Source organism: Pygocentrus nattereri, chromosome 23 (assembly GCF_015220715.1).
Source record: "Pygocentrus nattereri isolate fPygNat1 chromosome 23, fPygNat1.pri, whole genome shotgun sequence".
Lineage (NCBI taxonomy): Eukaryota > Metazoa > Chordata > Actinopteri > Characiformes > Serrasalmidae > Pygocentrus > Pygocentrus nattereri.
The window spans coordinates 2,664,404-2,679,844 of record NC_051233.1 but is presented as its reverse complement, the minus strand read 5'-3'; the positions used below and the strand labels follow the sequence as shown (position 1 = coordinate 2,679,844).

At 43.7% G+C, this 15,441-nt stretch overlaps 2 protein-coding genes across 3 annotated transcripts in view; one reads left to right on the top strand and one right to left on the bottom strand.

Moving 5' to 3' along the window:
• The window catches only part of LOC108412564 (leucine-rich repeat-containing protein 19), a 9,944-nt gene extending 2,908 nt beyond the window's left edge, over nt 1-7,036 (top strand). Inside the window, exons 2-6 of the mRNA XM_017684640.2 lie at nt 1,029-1,114; nt 2,566-2,613; nt 2,991-3,360; nt 4,673-4,939; nt 6,196-7,036. Of these exons, the coding sequence (XP_017540129.2) occupies nt 1,029-1,114; nt 2,566-2,613; nt 2,991-3,360; nt 4,673-4,939; nt 6,196-6,587 (1,163 nt within the window). The 3' untranslated portion in view covers nt 6,588-7,036. The remainder of the gene's footprint in view (nt 1-1,028; nt 1,115-2,565; nt 2,614-2,990; nt 3,361-4,672; nt 4,940-6,195) is intronic.
• ift74 (intraflagellar transport 74) overlaps nt 1-15,441 on the bottom strand; it is a 44,812-nt gene extending 29,371 nt beyond the window's left edge. For both annotated transcript variants that reach the window (XM_037533633.1, XM_037533634.1), the window contains exons 1-8: nt 15,321-15,441; nt 13,047-13,177; nt 11,294-11,429; nt 10,310-10,358; nt 10,103-10,201; nt 9,731-9,791; nt 9,398-9,457; nt 9,229-9,290 (exon numbers count right to left, since the gene is read on the bottom strand). In XM_037533633.1, coding sequence (XP_037389530.1) covers nt 9,229-9,290; nt 9,398-9,457; nt 9,731-9,791; nt 10,103-10,201; nt 10,310-10,358; nt 11,294-11,429; nt 13,047-13,166 — 587 coding nt within the window. In that variant the 5' untranslated portion in view covers nt 13,167-13,177; nt 15,321-15,441. The remainder of the gene's footprint in view (nt 1-9,228; nt 9,291-9,397; nt 9,458-9,730; nt 9,792-10,102; nt 10,202-10,309; nt 10,359-11,293; nt 11,430-13,046; nt 13,178-15,320) is intronic.

The following is a 15,441-nucleotide window of genomic DNA, read 5'->3' as shown; positions in this document are numbered from 1 at the left end:
TTTGCTTAGGCTGCTGCCCCCACGACCCGGACTCGGATAAGCTGATGACGATGGATGGATGGATGGATGGATGGATGGATGGATGGAGTTAATAAAATGGACAACGAGCGTAGAAACAAGGAGGTGGGCATAATGTTACACTAGTACTATGTTATGCTGCACTATATTATATGGACAAAACAAATACTGTGATGCTATTGCTACGTATTGCAATTGCCTTGGAGTACTTTAAAGTGCTCTGGTAAAAACGTATGATTATCAGATCATAGGAACACCCCGATTAATAATAACACCCGCAGAAGATCTGAGGTTGCTCACGGCATGCAATAAATAATGTAGCCATTTCTGTGTGTGCTCATTTGCATATTGCAGCCTTCTGTAATTTTGATAATTACAAAGCCTAAGTGTTGATTAACGGTGAACAAATGACACGCCGTGCAGCCTCAGCACATATGGTGTTCTTTGAAGGGTCACGTAAACAGTGAGACCTGGCATGTGACATTAATTCTGCTTCGGGCAGGGTGCAGGGACCACTCTCCTGTCCGGCAAGCAGGCCTCTGTTTACAATGAATGATGAAACAAACGTTTGTCTTCTGTCGGCCCAAGCGTTCATGTGGCGGGGCATGAAAACAGCCTGCTCCTCCGCAGAAGAACACTGGCCTACTTTGTGCTATCTGGCAGTTAGGGCGCCCTACAAGTGGCTTTGTGGCTGACAGCAGATAACACACTCACACACACACACACACACACACTCAAAAAAAAACCCACAAGCTGAGGCACACGGGAAGATAGCAAGCTCCAATAGGACCGACCCTTCTGCACAAAGATTCTCTTTGTGCTCTATTCATGGACTTAAGGGGAGTTTGGCTATTATTCTCATACAGCCATCCCTCTGAAGCAACTGGGTCCTGTGGGTCTTTTGACAACGCCTAACAAAGACAGATACCGACGGCGTGTTCTCCCACAGTCTGTGGATTGGCTGGTTTCCGTGGCTCGTGTGGAGTTGTGATGCTGGTGTGTGATTGCAGGTAAAGAAAGGACCATGGCGATGAAAGAGCTAGTCTTGCTGTGGATGGCAACTGGGCTGGTGGCTTCAGCTGAAATCCTGGAGGTGGTGAGTGATTCACAGATCATGCTGATTAGGCTCACGTCAAAATATAAACTGTGCTCCAAAAAAAAAAAAAGATTGGGACTGTATATGAAATGCAAATAAAACAGAAAATTTGTAAATCCACTTGAACCTGCATTTAAACAAAAACATTTCAAAGATTTTTAACCTTAACCATATCAACTTGTAAACATTTATATGGATGCCTTTCGGAATACATTCCCAACAAGTTGTAACAGGAGTAATTTAGGACTATGAAAAAGGTGATGCAATCATATCTGTGTATAAAGGAGCAGGCAAGGAAGGCCTTTGTGAGCAATGGTGGGTTGAGACTTGTCAAAACTATGCATCAGTAAATAATCCTTTCTCAGTGAGAGAAAGAAAGGCTTTTGGTTAATTCACTCTCTACGGTGCATCTCCTCAAACGATTCAGGGAATCTGGAAAAATCTCTGCCTCTGTGTGAAAAAAGACAAGCCTGATTGCCCGTGACCTTTGATCTCTAAGATAACACTGCATTCAAGACCTCTGTGCTCCGGTGATGAAAATTACCACATGGGCTCAGGAATACTGTACAATAAATTTATAATAACGTAATGATACTGTTTATCGCTGCATCCACCAATGCAAGCTACGACTGTACTATTCACTGTGGAAGTCAAATATCAACAACATCCAGAAATGCTTCTCACTTCTCTGGGCTCCAGCTTATCTGAAATGGACTGACACATAGTGGAAACGTGTGACGTGGTCTGAGGAGTAAAACTGAAATTGTTAACGCAATAAAATGGATGCCAATGATGAAAAGGACCCTCCAGACTGTTACCAGTGTAAAGTTAAAAATCCAGAGTCTGTCATGGTTTGGGTGTCTATTAGGTCCCATGGCATAGTTAATGTGTACATCTGTGAAGGCACTGAATTTTGGAGAAACATACAATGCCTTCTAAATGCCGTCTTTTCAGGGACGTCCATGTTTTGTGTTTTCAGTCCTTATATGAAATATGAAGTGTTGGGAAGTGAAAGGAAAAGGTGATGTAAAACAGTGGTAAACATGCTTGTGATATGTGTGGTTACCACTTTGGTGGTGCTGTGGTCAATAAGTGGTCTGGAGGCTCCCCATTCAACGCTCTTGGACACCAGGGCTCAATCCCACAGTGCTCTGAACTTTTATTGTGGTGCTGTAACCAAGTGACTCCACTGACTCCACTGACCCGACTGACCCCACTGACTCTGCAGTCAGCTTCCGGCAGCCACTTGTCTCACACAGAACTAAAGCGGTTCTGTTGCATTGGGTCTGAGGCCACATTAATTCTGGGTCATACCATTATCCAGTCTAGGGGTGACAATGGAACAAACAATCCACACATTAATCACCAGAATACATACAATGGCCATCTACTTCATATATACACATGCATGTTTAACTGTTAAGCTAACATTACATTTTCTTCTTTTACAGGTACCAGTGACCTGGCTCCCACCTCACCTGGATCCCCCTGGACCTCAGGTAAGTAGAAGTTTAAATTAATACCATTAAGTGCCTGTCATAATAAAAGTCACCACAGTATTTACTGAGGAAGGGTGAATTCCAGTCTTGGTGATGTGTTGGGGTAACCTAACATCATCACAATGCTCCTGTCCCAACTTTTTTGGAATGTGTTTGCTTAAATTTTTGCAAATTGTGCCCAAAGTAAACTCTGTTCATATATATTTACATGGAAACTTTGCACTTTTCCCAGCCAGTGTTAAGTATCCTGAATAACGCTAACAGCAGATGCAATGTTCTTTGAAAAAGGAAACTGAAAGATCACACGATGCACTGTGTGGTATATTGTCTGCTCAAAACTAATCAATTCAGTGTGACACTCATGTCTGTATTTCAAGGTGGACGAAAGCAACAAGTCACTGACATCCATTCCTACCACCTACCATTCAAACACAAGCAAGTTAATCCTACACCACAACTACATCAAGATGACCTTCGTAGATGCCCAGACCTTGAGCAAATACCCCAACATAACGGAGCTAGACCTCTCATTCAACCTTATATCCGAGCTGCCTGCAGTGACCTTTTCTGCCCTCACCAACCTGGAAGTTCTCAATCTCAGGGGGAACCAGCTAAAAACGATCGGAAACGACACTTTCTCTGATCTAAAGAAGCTCAAGAAGCTGGAACTGCAGGAAAACCCATGGAACTGCGCCTGCCTCTTTCTGAACATCATAAAGTGCATAAATGACTCTGGAGTGCAGACAGGTAGGACCTATTCAAGTGCCTGCTTGGGTCTATTCACTTTCATTTCTTTGGAGTGATACCACAGAATAAACACTTTCCGATCACTAAAGAACCTCTCGTTTTGATGGTTCTTTAAAAAACTAATCTTAAATCACTTAAAAAAGGTTCTTCATGCCAGTTGGTCCTCAGCTCCCCCCCCAGCAGGTACTTATTTTGTGGAGTTGAAATCAAGCAAACATGTGCACAGTCTGGGGGGCCTAGTTTGAGACTAGTTTGAGAACCACTGCTTTCTTCAAAAAGTGTTTCAGTGCATCACTCTACAATTCCTATTAGGCATCTTTTTAAAGAGAAGAGTGTAACTGCTGTCCATGAATGCTGATAAAAGCTGCCATGCTAAGTGTTATATTACAATACTTTAGTCAATTCAGTGAATGTAGCAAGTGCACGCTGGTCATTAGGCCAAGCGACTTCAAAACGAAAAACTAGCCAGTTACCTTGTTCTTGTAAACGTCAACTGACTTTTGCACAGCACAAAGAAACCACCTGAGAAAATACCTAATCACACGTGTTGTTGACTCTTGGGCCCAGTCCCATTTCTTGTTTTTACCCCTACCTCTTGTTTTCGAGTGTCACCTTGCCCCTCGGAACTGAGTTATGAAGGTGTAGTGGTTGAGATCTTCCCTCTGAAATGAGACCCTCTAATAAAAAGAGCATCACTTCATTAACAGCTACTAGCGCTGTGACAGCAGAGGAGGGGAAAGTTCAGCTCCTCACTGCTGGGCTTTAGTTACATTTAGGGATCATACGCCTTCAAAGAGGGGGGCCGTTATTTATTATCACCCAGTGATATGAAGCTGAAGTCAGATATTCGCCAGTTTCTCAAATTTTTTCGTTCCATCTTAAATGGAGCAGCAGTTACGTTCTGGTGCTTCAGACATCAGAACTTCTGGACTCTTTAAGGTGGAACGGGAAAGTTAGCTAGCTAGCTACTTTAATGCTTGTTATGAAGAGAAGGACCATAATAAAATGAAAAAACATTAAACTGAGATAAAATAATGGTTATCAGAATTTTTAACTGAGAAAATACTTACATTTGTGGTCCAACTTGCCGTTTTTATTTTTTTCCCTCATAGCACTGATAGCAAACAGTTTTATGAGAAAAGGAGGGCCATGGAGCCCCAGCGCTTCACCCTACCCCTCTATCTCAACAAGAATCGGGACACCCCACCCCTAGACGAGAACGTTTAACACAGAGGGCTGAGGGGTGGGGGCGAGGGTTGAAATGGGACTGGACCTTAGAGTAATACTGCTCATGTGTTTTACATTTCTGCAGAAGGAGGAACCTGTGCTGCTCCAGAAGAGCTGGCTAAGAAAAGTGTCTCAAATGTGATCAGTGCATGCGCCTCAAGAACAAGACCACCCCTAGTTACTACCACAATCAGCCCTGTTACGGCTGCTACTCCTGCTACAACTTCTACAGCTACTTCAACTGCTACGACAGCTTTGACCTCTACTAAGGCAACAACGTTCACTACTGCTGCCCAGCGGACATCACAAGTAGTGTCATCCACATTAGGCCGCCCCAACATCTCAAACAAAGGTGACGATGCTCTTTTGCCCCCAGCTTAGTGTTTTTTGCATTTTTCAAATATGCCACTGTGAGAACTTTTAAATTCTCGTAGTAAGAATGACAAGAAACACCAAGGCTCCCTGTCAAAGTACAGATTTGAAGTGACAGGAACCAAACAGGCTACTAGAAATGTTTACAGCTTACACGATGGCATTTATAGATAAGCAACAGAAGATGAGAGGGAGTGTGTTTATCACAAAATAGCATCCCGGCTGTGATCTGGTGGCCGTAGATCATCCCAGCCGTGATGTTACTGGTGATAACTCCCTCCTCGAGTGCTCTGCTGCTTTAATACAGCAGGTAAATAAATACAGTAAGAAATGAATAAACTGGCCGTGAACACGGCGTTTAATATGTTTTAATGTTCAGTTCCTTCCTCCTAATTATAGCTCCATAACGAGCAGCTCGCTGCTACGTCAGAGTAACGAGCTCCGCCCACTCGCCGCTCAGCCGGCAGTTCGTTCTCCAGCTCCTTACGCTAAATTCCCAAACTGTCGTCACCACTGAGCAGCTTTTCAGTCGGCAGCTGTGACAGAAGAACAGCTGAACAACCTGGAATCAGCCAGAAATGAACCCAACACCATTCGCCAGACGTGTCTGATCTTCAGAGTCGGACCAAATCAGACTGAGCCGTAAAACTGAGCCAATATCAGGTTCAGCTCAGTTTGGTCAGTTTGTCCAGATCAGTATTAATGTTGTTTTGTTCCAGCCGGTCTGTAAAGCTTCTTACAGCCCGTTTAGTTTGGCGAATGGTGTTGGGTTCATTTCTGGCTGATTCCAGGTTGTTCGGCTGCTCTTCTGTCACAGCTGCCGACTGAAAAGCTGCTCAGTGGTGACGACAGTTTGGGAATTTAGTGTCGTCTCGTCTTCAGAGTCGGACCAAATCGGCTGTCGGTCAGATGTGGTCTTAACAGTGTCCGTTTTCTGTTTATGATCAAAGTAAGAAGTAAAAACGTTCACACGGCTTGAGCGTCTCCTACAGCTGTCAGAGTCGTTGCTCAGCAAAGTGTTTGTGAAACAAATGTGTTGTTATGGCGAAATAACAGCTTGTCTGGCCGGAAATGTTGTATAATAAACAGAAAAGAGTGTTAATAATGTGGACAGACATTCCAATAAGAACCACTAATTAGTAACTACTATGAAAGATGCATGGTACAGGCGAGGAATTGCGGTATGGGCCCAAATACACACCCTAAGAGTTAACACCAGAATGTGTCTTCCTTCAGATTCCTTGTCAGAGGCTGGAAAAATGGGCAGGCCGGAGCCTGGGGTGAGCAACACCTGGAAGTTTCTGGCTGGCGTGATAGTCATCGCTGTCTGCACCTCCATGTTCATTGTGTGCGCTGTCAAATCGCCCTCATGGTACAAACTGCTCTTCAACTACCGCCACCAGAGGCTTCGCGAGGTGGACGAGCCCAACGTCTTCAGCACGGGCCGCTACTCTAACTTCAGCCTGGACACGGAGCAGACAGAGACCAGTGCCGCCGAGCTGGACCAGGGCCCAGAGCAGCCACTAGAAGAAGAGGACGGCTTTATAGAAGACCGCTACATCCAGCCAGAGGACTACAAAGACCACACTGAGGACTACAAAGACCATGCTGATGCTGATGAAGTATGAAATCGGACCTGAGAGGATGATGACTGAATTAAGCATATGAATGTTTACCTTTAAAGACCAGCCATGACAAAGTTGAAGCATAAGCAGCTACGCTTTAATACGTCTATCTAAAGCATAAGCGGCTATTAAAAGTCTGTAAAGGCAAAGTTCAAAGCTTTCAGAAGCTGCAACCGCAACAAATGTTTGTGACGGCCTCTTTTCCGTTTATCAATCAACTAAAGGACTCGGTGTCTTTTCATGTATTCATTTCTGTACCAAAGATCGATGGCTAAGCTATCCAAACTCTGAGGTGAAAATTTTAATCGCTTCGTATTAAAATGGGTTAAACTGTCGTTTGCAGGCTTGCACTGCAAGTGACCTTCAGTGACGTCAGCTTTTGAGTTTTTGCTGTTGTTGACAGTTCAGCATGGGGACAGAAAAGGCAATAAAAGTTATAGAATTCCTAGAAAGAGGCTGAAGTTTGTGTGAGCCGAAAACAATAGTGAAAGAAGACATGAGTGCACCAAAAGTACCAAAGCGTCCTATTCATTGCAACGGAACAGAGACCAAATTATGTCTAAATCAGTGATTATTTTTTATCAGCATCACTCATGATGCCTGGCATTGTGCAACAGATGCTGTGTTATGCCAAACACAATCGCTACGTTGTTCTGCTGTGTCTTTTTACAAACATAGCAAGCATTGTCAAAGGACTGCTGCACTAACAAGCTGTGCACTTTAATAATGAGCTGCACTGAGCAACTCTGAGATCGACGATTTCCAAGGACCACAGACCACTAAGTGATTCAAATTCAGTGTAAGTATGATAAGAAGATCAATTTTGTAGATGCACAGAATTCTTCATGCTTTCACTGCAACTCAAATCCCCATTGAGTACTGCACAGAACAGGACAGTGAAAGGAGTTAAGAGTCCCTGGAGTGCCCTCTTGTGTACTGTATTAGAAATGCATTCCTTGCTGACAGAATAAGAGTCCTACACACTGGACACTGATGGAGCCAGTTTGCGAGAAGCCTGGCCACTTCCTATTTCCCCTGTTATATATAGCAGAATGGGAATAAATGGAGCTCAATGGCTAAAAATACAAATTTAAAATAGCTTCTAATCACTCGCCCTGAACTTTCCTTTAATTTCAGAAAGCAGAAGGATGTATTTCACTAAAAAACAAGGAAAACTGCGCGCTGATTGGTTAGAGAGCGCTCGCTGACATCATGAACGTACATGAGGCGCCGTTTTAGACTCCTATAACTCGAGTTTAAAGGCTCTTAAAAATAGAACAGCTGTGTTAAGCTGTTTTACGCTGTTCAATGTTCAGGAAATGATTGTATTCTCTCACATTAAAAACTCTTAAGCATTTATAAACTATGATTTTGCTGAAATGCTCCATCTTAATCCATTTATTTTGTACTTGCTGGGGAGCGCCCTCTAGCGTCTGAGAAACATGGAAGACGTTACAGAGTGGTAATTCTTATCTCTACAAGTTCTCTAGACACTGCAAACATTAAGCGGTAGACGCATACGCATGTAGACCTTGTCTGTCCAGAAGGCGTGTACAAAATTTCCCTTTAAAGGATCATGAAACAGCAGTAAGGATTCAATACACACTTACAGGATCGTGAAAATCAAACAAGGGCGTGCCATCTAACGAGCCCAGTAGCAAAACAACAGACAAACTTTGGGTAAATATTCATCTAAAAACTGTTTAAAGATGTGATTTGTCACATGAAGTAATTACATGTACAGCGATCAGGCACTAACATGTGTTAGTGTAAGTTGTGCTGGTCTGAGTGGATCAGACGCAGCAGTGCTGCTGGAGTTTTTAAACACCTCAGTGTCGCTGCTGGACTGAGAACCAAAAATATCCAGTCTACAGCGTCCTGTGGGCAGCGTCCTGTGACCACTGATGAAGGACTAGAGGATGACCAACACAAACTGTGCAGCAGCAGATGAGCTGTCGTCTCTGACTTTACATCTACAAGGTGGACCGACGAGGTAGGAGTGTCTAATAGAGTGGACAGTGAGTGGACACAGTGTTTAAAAACTCCAGCAGCACTGCTGTGTCTGATCCACTCGCACCAGCGCAACACACACTAACACACCACCACCACGTCAGTGTTACTGCAGTGCTGAGAATGACCCACCATAGTAGTAATAGTACCTGCTCTGTGAGGGTCCATGGGGGTCCTGACCACTGAAGAACAGGGTAACAGAGTATCAGAGAAACAGATGGACTACAGTCTGTAACTGTAGAACTACAGAGTGCAGCCATACAGTAAGTGGAGCTGATAAAGTGGACAGTGAGCGTAGAAACGAGGAGGTGGTCATGGTGTTAAGCCTGATTGGTGTATTTCACAAAGACTGTATTGGAAAAATTTCAATTAATTAACAAGCAAAAGAGCTCAGCGCTGTCTGTCATTCACACATATCAAAGGTGCTGGAGCTCCTCTGGTTGATGTTCAGCTACATTAGACGCCCATCAGACCAAACAGACCAAATCTCTGCATACGGGCACATGCTCTAGTCGGACAGAGCTAATGCAGCATCCTTACTGAAACACACTGAGGGAGCACCGAGTCTGATGCGGCGTCAGCCTCTAGCGTGTACTGCAGCACTGATGTTTGTGAAGGCCTCAGAAGCACTTACTGTCTCCTTTCTGTAAATATGACGTCCATGCTTTGTGCTTCTCTGTCGTTTTGTGCCTTCAGCTAAAGGTGTGGAGAGAAAATGTGACGTAATCTTGAGATACTGTGGTGAAAGCACAGAGATATTACACAACTCACTCGAACGTCCACGAAAACGTGACGATACTCACCATATTGAAGTCGTTCATTACTTCATCCATTTCAGTATTGGTGTTCAGTTTGTCAACCAGCTGAAAGTGTCACAAGAAATATTTTATGAATATATAAATAGCAAATAACTTGAGCTGATCACTCCTGTAAAAAAATGCAGAGGGGTCCTTTTTTTTTTTTTTTTTACATTTTCTAATTTATGCACACCCTGCAGTCCCCGCACTGTTGGCTCTACCTCGTTTACAGGTCCGTCACTGTGGTGTGACCTCAGCCCGAACGGTTAACTTTGAGTTCGTTTAGAAGAAATAAACGTCATTCTGTTTTCCTCTATTCACACAGGTGTTCTCACGTACCATGTTGTAGTCAGCCAGTTGCCCCTGAAGATCCTTTATTTCACCAGCAAGGCCTTCTGCTCTGTGTGACATGAGAGAATGCGGAGAATCGTAAAAGCACTGGTATTTACGGCATTTGGCAGATGTTCTTATCCAGAGCGACTTACAATTTGATCAATTTTTACACAGGTAGGCCAAGGTAGTGTTAGGAGTCTTGCCCAAGGACTCTTATTGGTATAGTGTAGGGAGTTCACCTGGGTGGGGATTGAACCCCAGTCTACAGCGTAGAAGGCAGAGGTGTTACCCACTACACTAACCAACCACCACCCACTACACTATACCAACCAACCAACGGTAAAAGCACGGGTACCACGGATTAGTATCTGACCTGACCTTTTTTCATAGGATAGGTAGACAGAGTTCTCCTGGTTGAACATGTCGATTTCCTTCTGTAACTTGCTGGTCTCTGCTGTAAGTTCATTTATTTTACCTCTGTAGTAAGAAAGACAGAAATTCACAGTATACACACACACGAGGTACAACCTTTTCTTCCAATTCTACTACATCTCAGTCACAATATATTCACAGTACACCGTTCACCTGAGTAATCCAAGGTAGTACGACTTATCCAGGATTTGCCTCTGGGGTCCTGGGGGAACAGACAAAAATATGTGACTTAATAATATAGTCATACGGTCATATAAGAGTTTTTACAACCCTTACTTATCCCTTGAGGGGTGTTCAGGTCTGTGGGACCCGTTTTCAGTGTTTAGTGAAAGAAAAAATGATGTGTTTTATTCTTATTTCAGCCTCAGATTCTTGGTTTTTGCTCATTTTCTGTGAAGAACATATAAAATAACCCATTTTCAGAGCTTCACTCTGTTCACCCCCCAACATTTATACTACACATGTGGTGTTGGGCTGAACCTGCGGGGGGTAAAAGTGTGGAGGTGCTGTGTCCTTCACTCTGTTCTCCTCCTACATGGCCTGCTGTTAGTGTGTGTGTGTGTGTGCATGTATATATATTTGTGTGTGTGTGTGTGTGTGTGTGTATCTGTGTGTGTCTGTGTGTATATGTGTGCATATGTGTGTGTGTGGCTGCTGACTGGCTACAGCTGCTAAAGGAGAACCCTGCGCTGGACACTTGTGATATTTTAAACATCTGGATACTGATTTGAAAAAACATTAATGCAGTGCGTCCAACAGTCCACCGAGTAACAAAAGCATCGACACCACACGGGTTAAATTACCAGTTATGTTTGAAAATAGTTTAATATCCTTTACGGAGAACAAACCTAAATAAGGCACTTTCTGCACATTTTAGTGCACAATTATTATTGATTTGCTGAATTTTACAAATTGAAAAAGCAAACATCAAACATAAAAATGTGCCATAACGTCCACGCAGGTGACAACTGATGATCTTCTCCCCAGTATCTTGAATTCAGAAACAGTGATTGTGCATTAAAATATGCAGGAACATTTTCACTTAGAAAATCAACAAAACATGCCGTTTTGCCGTAGGTCCTACTTTTGCATACAACTGTATGTAAAGGACTTGTAATTCTATAATTCTTAACGCACCTTTCCCGCCTGTCTTCATGCCACTGAGACCCTGCTGAGTGACAGGACGATCGGTCACTTTTATCTGAGCTGACAACACACCAGGGGTAGCTATTGGTCCACCCCGTGTCCCTGGACGACCAGTCCCAGGCACCATCTGGAAGACATAACACAGGTAAGTACACCCACCTCAGCACACCGATGGGACACCACACCTGTACTGCAATCTTCACTTCAGACTTAAAGGGCTGTTTTTATTTTCTGCATAATTAAATGGTTGAGATGTAAACAAAGCCATTCAAAACGGTTGATGTGAAATGGTTCATTGTAGAGAAACTTATCTACTCTGATTTCTTTACAAGTCCACAACTCAAACGTATCGATTAGGTAAGAAATGGACTTTTAAAAATATGTTTAATACCAAAATCTTGTCTCAGAGCAACTTTTAAACAACGTCTAAGGCATCAGAAAATGTATGTCTGACCATTTCCTCTAATAGGTTTAGGTGAGCTTTTATTAGTATTAAAGGCTTCAGCGTTCTCGGCAGGTTTCTCTAGAAAGGAGCGTCAAGCCAGCCATACACTGATTTTAGAAATCTTGTTCTCTGGTGACTCACACTACGTTTGAATCGTCCCTCTTGTTCGGCCAAAGCCTGCGAGTTATACCCTCACACTGTACGAAGCATGACGACATGGGTGCTCACGCTGCATGTGAAACACAGTCAGCTCTGTCTACAATAAAGCTGATTCATTCAAAACAACACGCTGTGCCTCGGATGTCCTGATCCCAAACGGCTCCCTGCTCCCTACATAGTGAGCCACATATTAAAATAGCTGCGCCTACAAAGTGCATCACAGGTCTAATAAATAAGCCTGCTGAGACTCAGCCATGTGTGCACAGGTCCATGCTGATCAAACAGGGCACTATTTTGGTGTAGAAGCCAGAACTTAGTGCACTACATAGGAAGCAGAGGGACGTTTGAGATTCGGCCGCTGACAAACTGCTACCTGTGCCACTCTGTGCGCTGAAGCTGAAGAGCAGGCGTTCTACAGGCAGCTCTACAAAGACAAAAAACATCACTGTATTTATTTATACGACTTTGAGAAATTGGCATGTGAGGCTGATAGGTCGGATGGACGGACGGACGGACGGACAGGACAATAAATATGTGCAGATATTGGTACTGAAATCAAGTGTCTAGGTGTTGAGCGTCCAGATGTACAAGATGCGTGATGAGGTGTGCAGAAAGTGCAATATGTGCAGTGAGGTGTCCAGATGTACAGATGGATAAAATAAAATAAACCTATGATTTAGCCTGAGATTCAGATTCAGTCTCTCTTCTCTTCTTCTTCTGCCCCCACTGGGAAGAGTTGAAGAGGCTGATGGTTCTGGGGACAAAGGATCTCCTGAGTCTGCCGGTTGAGCAGCTCAGTGACAGCAACCGGTCGCTAAACATGCCCCTCTTGTCCATGACGGCTGCCCAGGCTGTGAGACAAGTGGCCAAAATTTCTGACAGAGATCCATTCGATCGGCCGACTGCTCAACGGGAGCTCACCTCGGCCCCTCCCACACTGCACGGAAAACGAAGCTGAAATCCGGCCCGATCATGAAATCCAGTCCGCTTCCGACCAAACCCGGGCTTAAAATCGCACAGTGTTCGCCCGGCGTTACATATCGAATAACCCTGAATGCCTTAGTGTCTTAATGATTTATGAATTATGATGAAATTCTTCACTGATCCCCCACCCATGATCCCACCTGCTCATTTACTCACCCCAGTTCCCAGTCTGACTGCTGTCTGTGGAGGTCTGATGGCAGTTGGCGGTCTTCCAGTTCCTGCGACTAATGACCCACGGCTCATAGGCCGGCCAGACGGTGGTCTCTGACTTGCCATTATCACTTGTCCTGTTAAAAATTTTCATGGTTATCTAGAGAAACAAATGGCTGGAATACAAAAAAAGCTGCATTATTAAACAGTCACATTAATTAGAGATGCACCTATTTGACAACTGTGGGATGATGTCACTATCCAATACGTAGGTATCCGTCAACGCGGATAGACAAACATTCATAACACTGTGGATTGGCACCAAATCTTCCTGGATTAATGGCAAGGTATTCTAGAGCAGCAGCCCTGCAGCACCTAAACGTTCCGCCCTTTCAGATATTGCAGACTTGAGCTTGTAAAGTTCTGCAAGTGAGCCATAAACAATGCAAAAGCAGATGCATCTGAATGACCAATATCGGTTTATCTAATGTTATATACTTTTTTTCAAATAATCAACACACAGAAAGATTTAGATTTGAGCGTACATCCAAAAAAACCTACTACACTACTGTTAAAAAGTCTGAAAGCATTAATATTTTTGTTATTGTGTATTACTATTTAATAACATCAGCAGTGCACACTGAAATATCACAAACTAGACATCAGAAGACATGCTTGCAGTGTTATATTAAATCTTTTAGGTTTTTAAGAAAGTTATGAATGGACAAATCGCAAGCCTTCATTACGTATTTATAGCCCATTTTTTCCCAAATGATCTGCCTCAAAACTTGACCACCACTTTTCAGACACAAAACATTCTGGATTCTGAACTTAATTCTCAGAATTATGCAGCTTTCTCGTCTATAATGAACAGCTCTGTCCATCATTCGGCGCCGTAATTAAAACCCCGTAATTAAAGTTGTATAGAGGCAGCGCAACGGAATGAATTTAAATACTTCCTCTATCACTGTGGAACCGTACTGTACTGACGCTGTCACACGGCACAATGCTTTTCGCCTAAAGGACTACTGGCGGTTTATCTAATGTTATACACTCCTCATCCAAATTCTCACTACAGAGAAATGTATTTATATTAGTATTACGCTGCATATCACAGATAACCTCTTAAGGTTTAAAGGTTTTCAGTGTTTTTGTGTAACAAATCTATATTTCTCTAAAATTGAGTCCTTGCTGAAAGGCCTTAGTCCTGAACATGACAATGGTCCCATCAGATAAACCTGGTTTCGTTGCTTTTACTGCCAGACATATTTTTGGTTCCTGTGGTTAAGTTTGGTTTGGCTCCCCAGTGGTGGATCATTCTCAGCACTGCAGTGAGACTGACATGGTGGGGGTGTGTTAGTGTGTGTTGCGCTGGACTGAGAATAGTCCACCAACCAAAAACATCCAGCCAACAGCGTCTTGTGGGCAGCGTCCTGACCACTGATGAAGGACTAGAGGACGACCAACACAAACTGTGCAGCAGCAGATGAGCTGTCGTCTCTGACTTTACGTCTACAAGGTGGGCCGACAAGGTAGGAGTGTCTAATAGAGTGGACAGTGAGTGGACACAGTGTTTAATTACTCCAGAAGCACTGCTGTGTCTGATCCACTCGCACCAGCGCAACACACACTAACACACCACCACCACGTCAGTGTTACTGCAGTGCTGAGAATGATCCACCGCCCAAACAGTACCTGCTCTGTGAGGGTCCATGGGGGTCCTGACCACTAAAGAACAGGGTAACAGAGTATCAGAGAAACAGATGGACTACAGTCTGTAACTGTAGAACTACAAAGTCCAGCTATAGCGCAGGAACAAGGAGGTGGTCATCATGTTAGGCCTGATCGCTCTCCATCAATCTGAAGAACGACTGCACCATGCAACAGAACCGTTCCCTTTACTAAAGAACCATATTTAACAGTGTAACCAGGTTAAACAGCCCACAATAATAAAGAGGAGAATAAAATGGACCAAAATAACAAACTCGGCGATTACAAACGTGTGTCGTCAGCTCCTTTGAGCTCGAAATGCTTATATATCAACATTATAGCTTTACTAGAGAATGAATATACCCAAGAAATCATTTAAACAGGTTTACTAACGGACCTAAACACAAACGGGTCAGCCCGCTGGGCCGGACCGGAGCCGTTAACCTGCGTCAGAGACAGATAAGCTAACCTGGCTAACACAAAGCGTCGTTTCTGCGTCGGCATGCGAAGCTCAGACAACACGGGCGGCTATTTTCGCCTCGCAAAGCTGACAAGTACAAAAAGTCAGACCTGTAAACTTTCAGGTGTGCTCGAAATAGAGAAGAGTAGCGATGTCCAAATCTTTGGTGGCTAAGCTAACTCCTTCGGTACGCTCTTCACTGTTGCCAGGCAACGCGTGAGGCTTTATCGC